The sequence below is a fragment of the Salmo trutta genome, chromosome 7 (assembly GCF_901001165.1).
Source record: "Salmo trutta chromosome 7, fSalTru1.1, whole genome shotgun sequence".
Taxonomy (NCBI): Eukaryota; Metazoa; Chordata; class Actinopteri; order Salmoniformes; family Salmonidae; genus Salmo; species Salmo trutta.
The window spans coordinates 48,916,664-48,926,063 of NC_042963.1; the positions used below are offsets into that span (position 1 = coordinate 48,916,664).

General features: G+C 41.4%; 1 protein-coding gene across 1 annotated transcript; it reads left to right on the forward strand.

Moving 5' to 3' along the window:
- The first annotated feature begins 2,400 nt into the window (after positions 1-2,400).
- On the forward strand, positions 2,401-9,181 carry borcs5 (BLOC-1 related complex subunit 5). Its single transcript, XM_029759243.1, has 5 exons — positions 2,401-2,597; positions 2,719-2,819; positions 7,555-7,698; positions 7,881-8,038; positions 8,279-9,181. Exons 2-5 carry the CDS (start codon positions 2,762-2,764, stop codon positions 8,510-8,512), a joined length of 594 nt encoding a protein of 197 aa, XP_029615103.1. The 5' UTR covers positions 2,401-2,597; positions 2,719-2,761; the 3' UTR covers positions 8,513-9,181.
- Positions 9,182-9,400: the final 219 nt, after the last annotated feature.

Here is a 9,400-nt window from a genome sequence, read left to right on the forward strand (position 1 = left end):
CGGGCAACGTTGTATTCATTCAAAGAGAGAAAGAAAAACATGGCGAGTTCTCGTGACTGCGCATCTCCAGTCTCACTGTCCCCAGACTGACCACTTACAAACTCTGCTCCTATACTTTGCCCGGAGACAGCAGACACCCCATTCCACTTTCTGGCGGCTTTAGAGAGCCAATGGAAGCCTTAGAAAGTGTCACGTTACAGCACAGATGCTGTAATTTCGATAGAGATGTAACAGAAGGACAAGAAATTGTCAGACAGGGCACTTCCTGCATGGAATCTTCTCAGGTTTTGGCCTGCCATATGAGTTTTGTTATACTCACAGACACCATTCAAACAGTTTTAGAAACTTTAGAGTGTTTTCTATCCAAATATACTAATTATATGCATATTCTTTCTGGACAGGAGAAGTAACCAGATTAAATCGGGTACGTTTTTTTATCCGGTCGTAAAAATACTGCCCCCTATCCCAAAGAAGTTAAGAGTGTGCTCCTAATCTCAGCTCGTTACCTGTATAAAAGACACCTGGGAGCCAGAAATCTTTCTGATTGAGAGGGGGTCAAATACTTATTTCCCTCAATAAAATGGAAATCACTTTACAAAATTTTTGACATGCGTTTTTCAGGATTTTTTTGTTGTTATTCTGTCTCTCACTGTTCAAATAAACCTACCATTAAAATTATAGACTGATCATTTCTTTGTCACTGGGCAAACGTACAAAATCAGCAGGGGATCAAATACTTTTTTCCCTCACTGTATTTACTTCGCCACCATGGCCTTTTTTGCCTTAACCTTCCTTATCTCACCTCATTTGCTCACTTTGTATATAGACTTATTTTTCTACTATATTATTGACTGTGTGTTTTGTTTTACTCCATGTGTAACTCTGTGTTGTTGTATGTGTCAAACTGCTTGCTTTATCTTGGCCAGGTCGCAATTGTAAATGAGAACTTGTTCTCAACTTGCCTACCTGGTTAAATAAAGGTGAAATAAAATAAATTAATAACAATTTGCAGTACGTTTGCCAATTCGTTGTGCAGTCAGACTTATTTGCCATTCCTTTTGCCTCATCCCTCTCAACCGTACAATTTTAAAATTCCTCATCAATCCACAGGGATTTAACCGTTTTTACAGTCATTTTCTTAATGGCTTATTAGCAACTTGGATTAGCAATTTTATAAATATGTCAAGTGCAACATCTGTTTGCTCCTCATTACACATCACGGACCAACAAATATTCTTTACATCAATAACATAGGAATCACTACAAAACTTATTGTGTGACCTCTTATACACTATATTAGGCCCAGCCTTTGGAACTTTGGTTTTCCTAGATATGGCTACTTTATTGTGAACACTACATTCGATGGATCTGGATACTGCTTTCAAGCACATTTCTGCAGCATTAATAAAGATGTGATTAATACATGTTGATGATTTCATTCCTGTGCTGTTTATAACTACCCTGGTAGGTTGACTGATAAGCTGAACCAGGTTGCAGGGACTGGCTAAAATGTGAAGCTTTTTCTTGAGTGGGCAGCTTGATGAAAGCCAGTTAATATTTAAATCACCCAGAAAAAAATACCTCTGTTTATATCACATACATTATCAAGCATTTCACACATGTTATCCAGATACTGACTGTTAGCACTTGGTGGTCTATAGCAGCCTCCCACAAGAATGTACCTGTTCAATGTAAAGGAAGGAATAGATGTGCCAAGTGTGGAGGGGAACATGATTACGGTGAATGTGGGAGCAATGTGAAGGTTAAGTTTTGTAATTGTGGGGGGAACATAGTGCAGAATTTGGTGGGTGCCTGGTGCAGAGAGAGGCTAGAGAGGCTCAAAGGTATAGAATAAGTCATGGTGTATCGTATGCAGAGGCGGTAAAACAGATTGGTGGGATTACAGTGTGGAATGATGGAGCTTCCATGGCTGCTCCTGTACTAAGTTGACCTAATGTCGGGGCTTGTGTTTCTGCTGGTCCTGGCATGGTTTGGAGGCCTGTTCGGAAATCTTGTGCTCATGAATATGTGGTGTCAAAGGACACTTTGATAATGAATAAAGTTGATTTAATAGCTTTTAGGAGGTTATCAATACGACTTGGGTTTTGGAAAGCAGAAATGGCAGGTTGAAGGTTATTGTGGAGACGGCAAATGTGATATTAGTGGTCAGTTACTGTTGAAATGGTTGTTGACATGCTGAACAATCAAGTTTAATGGGGCTGGGGAGGGGTTTTGGGGGAGAGGAGGGTGTGGTAGAAGTTAGTGGGGATTTATTTTTTATTTTATTTTCATGGTAGTACAGAATTGGGCAGATCATGATTGATCGTACATTCCAGCACAGTAGATGGCAGCATGCACTTAAACGATTGTTTGCTGACCGCCATGATAGCATAGAAGAAGAAGAAGAGGAAAAGGAAGAGGAAAAGGGGTGGTTGTGTGTTTACGGAAGTAGCTAGCTAGTTCGATATCTTTCAGTTTGTTAACATATTTACTTGAATTAAATATAGTTTGCTACATCATGAAACCATCGTGATGGTAAAAATATAATAGAAATCAAAACAGGCGTGGTCTAACAGAACAAGATAAACATAACGAAGGTAAGAGATGTGCTAAGCTAGCTAACAGCAACTTAGCTAACGTGGCTTGTTTTTCAGTCGAATGTCTGCGTGGTACAGCTGACGTTCGTTTGAAAACTAACTTATCTATGTTTGGATGTAGGTCTCCTGAGGTGGTGAATTGAAGCCATAACGTGACTGACACCATGGGGGCCGAGCATAGTGGTGATTCTGAGCACAAACACTCCGACTACAGTTCCTCGGGTAAGAAGGGAGGACCGGCAGGTTGTCTGCAGGGGTGGGAAAAGTACCCAATTGTCATATTTGAGTAAAAGTAAAGATACCGTAATAGAAAATGACTCAAGTGGAAGTAACCCAGTAAAATACTACCTGAGTAAAAGTTAAAGTATTTGACTTTAAATATACTTAAGAATCAAAAGTAAATGTAATTGCTAAAAAACTACTTAAGTAGTAACGTTATTTTCAAGTGTTTTTACTTGAGTACTTTACACCCCTGGTTGTCTGTGTGTGCGTCCCAGTAATGTTATTTCTCCTGAAGTGTACACGTTCTCTACTTTCCACAACTCAAAACCATATTCCTAATACCAGTAATTTCCTTTCAAGTCAGTGAAAGGAGGTGAACAAGTGCATACTTTGGGAGGAAGGAGACGTAGCTGTTGACGCACAAAGTTTTAATGCTATATTATTCCCTGAACTCAAATGTGTACTCATTTTTTCCCTCTAAGATGAGCGCATGCAGGAATATCAGCCCACTGAGAGAAGCACAAGATTGAACTTCACTCAACTTTCTAGAGTTTTCCCTGTTAACAATGTCAATGTTTCCTTTTATTGTGGGAATTGTGATCGAATCAACCTGATATTAGCCACTTTCAATGCAACATACTGAAACAAAACGAACTATGCAAGATATTTTGTTGTAGGCAGACACATCAGAGAAGGATTCTATTGCGCCCACAACTCAGCCTGTACTCTACACAGACCGGTGTGGCATAACCAATCAGAGCTGCAGTAGGCCTATATGCAAATAGACAATTACAATATATGGATCTGTGCCATTCACTTTGAACTGGATTGTGTTTACAGCTGTGGTTGTGAGTAGGGCTGTGGCAGTCACAATTTCGTCAGCCGGTGATTGTCAAGCAAATAACTGTCATTCTCATGGTAATTGACCGTTAATTAACATAAATACATTTAGCATCTCCTGGCTTCCACACACAGCCTACAAGCCATTTTAAAAAGTCGAATAATCCATGTAATATAGTCTATACCTTCACAATAAATCCATGATGTATTTTAGACAGGTCTAAAGAAGCACGGTATGAAGAAAATGTAGTCTATTTCGGAAGAAAAGAATAGCATATTCTGAGTTGTCCTTATGTTAGGTCCTGATGACCAAGTGAATGTGGGCTACACTAGTTCATTTAGCAGAATTGATTTGCTTATAATTCTGTGGCATTATTTTATAGTATGAATAATACAACTGAACAATGCTGGATAAAATATAAATATTTTCTCCAACTGATTTGAGTGTGCACATCTGTGTTCTATTCTGTGTTGAGCTGTTAACAAAGAAATAGCTTCTTCTATATGCTTAATTACTAATTTAACTTTAGTTGTTCTACAAACGTTGGGCTATATGTTTTGATTTAATACATTGTAAGGCTGCATGATGCGACTAATGATTTGAAAAAAGTTGCTTGAAAGGCATGAGCTCTGCTTTGTTTTTTGCGCAGGCTGTACACACTTCAATAGTCTCTCATTCATAATTTGACAAGTACTTGATAATGGCTCGAATTTCACAGCGGCATACCCTTTGTGGCCGTAATGCACCCTAAAAAATCCATGCTTTTTGCGGCCCTGTGTGCTGCGTTGTGCCCTTCTCCCTGAGTGTGCTGCGCAATCCGAAGCTTCTCTCACTCACATGACTCTCCATCACGTGATCAGGTCTTTCTCACAGGCTACAAGTGAAGACAGACACATCAGGGACGCAACTGCGCTCATCCTTATCCAATTCCGAGGTGCATATTGAAGATATTGGAAGAACTGTCCACATTTACTTTTCGTCAGCCAACAAGATGAGTAGGCTTAACGAACAGCAAAAGCATTAGCCTATGTCAATCTACTATCCCCCATAGTACAAAAGTTGACCTATTCTGTGTGAGAAATAAATATTCCAAACATAGTCTGGGACAGTTGTGGGATGCGATAGATCCCAAATTAATACAACCACTAGCATTAAAAAATAAATGCAATGTGGCTGACGCAACAGATCAGAACGTTTAACTTAAAATGTTGATAAACTATCAGGCTATTTATTCACATTATAAGCAAAGCAATGCACACATGATAGTAGGCTATAAGTGCGAATGTTCCATCAGCAGGAAAACACCACTTAAAAAGAGACCGCAAAAACAATTGTGCATTTAATGCTTTTATTATAAAGGTGCATTTTTAGGGTGAAAATGATCTTCCCCAAACTTGAAGCTCACGTGCTCCTTATACACCCGGATTAATGTGCTTGGCCACTTTAGTTGTGATACAAACTTTATTAACAAATATAGGCCTATGGGCTAGGCCACAGGAGGTGTGCGACTATGATTCGAAAAAGTTGCAAACAAAAAGGCATTGTTTCTTATGCTGGGTGTCATTCACAAGTGATAATAAATTGTCTTTTTATCATTTTATGTCAGAGTGATTTAAAGGGACAATAAGAGTGGGAAAGGGTGATACCTAGTCAGTTGTATAGGGAAAGGGTGATACCTAGTCAGTTGTATAGGGAAAGGGGATACCTAGTCAGTTGTACAGGGAAAGGGGGATACCTAGTCAGTTGTATAGGGAAAGGGGGATACCTAGTCAGTTGTATAGGGAAAGGGGGATACCTAGTCAGTTGTATAGGGAAAGGGGGATACCTAGTCAGTTGTATAGGGAAAGGGGGATACCTAGTCAGTTGTATAGGGAAAGGGGGATACCTAGTCAGTTGTATAGGGAAAGGGGGATACCTAGTCAGTTGTATAGGGAAAGGGGGATACCTAGTCAGTTGTATAGGGAAAGGGGGGTACCTAGTCAGTTGTATAGGGAAAGGGGGGGTACCTAGTCAGTTGTATAGGGAAAGGGGGATACCTAGTCAGTTGTATAGGGAAAGGGGGATACCTAGTCAGTTGTATAGGGAAAGGGGGATACCTAGTCAGTTGTACAACTGAATGCATTCAACTGAAATGTGTCTTCCGCATTTAACCCAAACCCTCTGAATCAGAGCGGTGTGGAGGGCTGCCTTAATCGACATCCACGTCATCGGCGCCCGGGCAACAGTGGGTTAACTGCCTTGCTCAGGGGCAGGCAACTGTTTTTTTACCTTGTCAATTCGGGGACTTGATCCAGCAACCTTTCAGTTACTAGCCCAATGCTTTAACCACTAGGCTACTGAGTGCTAGTGCTGAGTACCAGGCAGTTAGCAAGTTTAGTAGGCTACTAATGATCAGCAGCAGCATCAGAGCTTGGAGAAGCCTAGTTACCGTTACTAAACTGTCATGTGGACTGTCTCGTGACCGCCGGTGTGGCGGTAATACGGACACCACAACAGCCCTAGTTGTGAGTAGATGCGCTTGTTTTGAGATCAAAGCTAGAGCTACATGTCTTTGTCTTAGAGGCAGTGTTGTATTTTGAGCCCGGCTATAATAAGCTAAGTAGAAGTTAGGCAGAGTGTAGCATAATTTGTCAGACTCTCAGTAATAATGGTATGGGAATAATAATGCATTTTATTTTGTAAAGTTGTTTCTTGCGTCAAACACTTTTAGTCACCTCCTTGTCTGAAGACCAAGTGGATAAACAGGTTAATGTCAAGCCCTGTATGTTTGTTTTTTTCTCCAAAAGTGCTATGGAATGTAGGCCTACATTAAACACCACACATTGGTTGCTACTGTAGGCTGAATGGGTCCTCAGATCCTCAAAAGGTTCTACAGCTGCACCATCGAGAGCATCCTGACTGGTTGCATCACTGCCTGGTATGGCAACTGCTTGGCAATACATTACTGGGGCCATCCAGGAACTCTATATCAGGCAGTGTTAGAGGAAGGCCCTAAAAACTGTTCTTTCTGCTACCGCACGGCAAGCGGTACCGAAGCGCCAGGTCTAGGTCCACGATGCTTCTAAACAGCTTCTACCCCAAGACCATAAGACTCCTGAACACCTAAGCAAATTGCTACCCAGACTATTTGCATTGCCCCCCCTCTTTTACACCGCTGCTACTCTCTGTTGTTATCATCTATGCATAGTCACTTTAATAACACTACCTACATGTACATATTACCTCAACTAACTGGTGCCCCTGCACATTGACTCTGTACCGGTACCCCCCTGTGTATAGTCTCGCTATTGTTATTTTACTGCTGCTCTTTAATTACTTTTATTTCTTATTCTTATCCATACTTTTTTAACTGCATCGTTGGTTAGGGGCTCGTATGTAAGCATTTCACTGTAAGGTCTACTACACCTGTTGTATTCGGTGCATGTGACTAATAACATTTGATTTGAATGATAGAACAACTATTTCCATGTTAAAATGTTATGTTTTTGCAATTGTTTTTGATGGTAGTCCTCTCTGGTAAGCCTACATTATGATCAAATTGGCACAGTAGCCTACTTGGCCACTGTTATAACTGTAATTTAAAGTGTACAGCTTCAGTGTTCACAGTAAACATGCGTTGGAAGTTGCACAGAATTTTCACAGTGTTCAATTTGCGTTCAGCAGACCTGAAATGTGCTCAGTGCTGAACATTTTTTGAGGGAACATTGGTTAAAAGTGCCTTGTTTCATATTTGCAGGATGTTTCAAATGATTCCCTATATAGTGCACTATTGCTGACCAGGGCCCATAGTCTCATGTCATTTTCTTTGGAGCCTCTCTAGCGGTTAGCTATCTTTCAACACAAAAACAATTACTAATAGATGGGAAAATGTATTGAAATGCTTTGTTGTTGCAGTGGTGCCCTCTCCAGCGAAGCAGAAGGCTAAAATGGACGACATTGTGGTGGTGGCTCAGGGTACACAGTCATTGCGCAACATCCAAAATGACCCTGATGTCATCAAGCTTCAGGAAATCCCAACTTTTCAGCCCTTGTTGAAAGGTAAGCTAAGGGCCTCTCATCAAGCTCTAGACATGTCCTCTATCTCTACAGTATTGTAATAATGTTCCATATGAGAATGTGTACAATTATGGATAGGCCTAGACATTCCTTTATGACCATGAAGTCGACAGAAAGAGTGATCATAGATTATGCTTTGAGGGTCAGTCTGTCCATGTCTCTAGGTGTGCTGAGCGGCCAGATGTCCCCCAGCAGTTTGTGTCTAGAAAGGCTGGACTCTGCCCAGGTGCTGCAGCTCTGCATCCGCTACCAGGACCACCTGCACCAGTGTGCCGAGGCCGTGGCCTTCGACCAGAACGCCCTGGTCAAGAGGATCAAAGAGGTTAAAATCACCTCCCCTGTCTGTGCATGCAGGCACCTCTCCTTTCCTTCATCTGCACTAGTCTGACAGACCGGAGTCCGGTGAAAGCAGCTTCCCCAATAGGCCTCCATCTTCTTTCATTTGTCTTTGGTTTTCATATGTGCATTAATAAGGGAGGGGAAGAAGCCACGCTAGTCTGTTGAAATATAGACAATGTGAAGTTGTTAGAATGATCTCACACTTTCTCTCCCTCCCTCCCAGATGGACCTGTCTGTGGAGACGTTGTTCAGCATCATGCAGCAGCGTCAGAAGCGCTATGCTAAGTACGCTGAGCAGATCCAGAAGGTGAACGAGATGTCCATGATCCTGAGACGTATCCAGATGGGCATTGACCAGACCGTCCCCCTGATGGAGAGGCTCAACAACCTGCTGCCGGAGTGCGAACGCCTGGAGCCCTTCAGCATGAGGCCGGATGGGGACGTTGCAGCCAAGTAGAAGTATCTCTGCCTGGGTATGCTGATACACTCACTGTCATGGCCATCTAGTCTAGTCTTCAATGCCTCTGCCATTTTAAAAGCTCTTTATTGAACCATTCATGTTGAACAGAAGGGAGGGAGGGAGGGAAAGAAAGAAAGAAAGACTGCCCAGCTTGCTCCCCAATCCATCCTAAACCCTTCACATCCACAACTTACCGTCCCACCGGCCCTGGACATTTAGCTCAGCCACTCAGCACAAGCAGTCCCCTCCCCATCCAGCAGACGTAGTGGGTTTCTGGGACAGCTACATCAGGGGTTTACATGTCTGAGTGAATTGGAAGACTGTAAAACAGGAAGTTTACATGATGATTCACTGAAGGGAACCTGCTTGCATCTTTGATTACTGGCACTTTGTAGACACCACAAGGAGTGTGGTGACAAAATGACTTCCAAAAATGACTGAATCTCCAGAAGTAATATTAGTCAAAGATGAGCTCCGAAGATAAACTCCTGGAGCTTGAACTGGCAGTATTTTTGTCTTGGGGGGGAAATATTGTTATTTCGCTAAATTATTTTGAGTGTTAGGTGACTGAATATGTTGGATTCTCCGTGAGTATTTTAAATGGCTTACATAACAACAAATGCAAATGTTTATTTGGGAAATAAATAAATTATTGAGAAATTTGAATCATTTCAATTTCTTGCAAAGTGTATAAAGGTTCTTATACTGTTCTGTTTAAAGAATCAAGTTAAATAATCAGATACTGACCCTCTCACTTGGATATGATGATTGGTTATAGGATATTGCCATTTGGTGTTATAGTATATACACTTAGTGTACAAAACATTATGAACACCTGCTTTTTCCGTGACCTAGACTGACCAGGTGAATCCTGGTTAAAGTTAT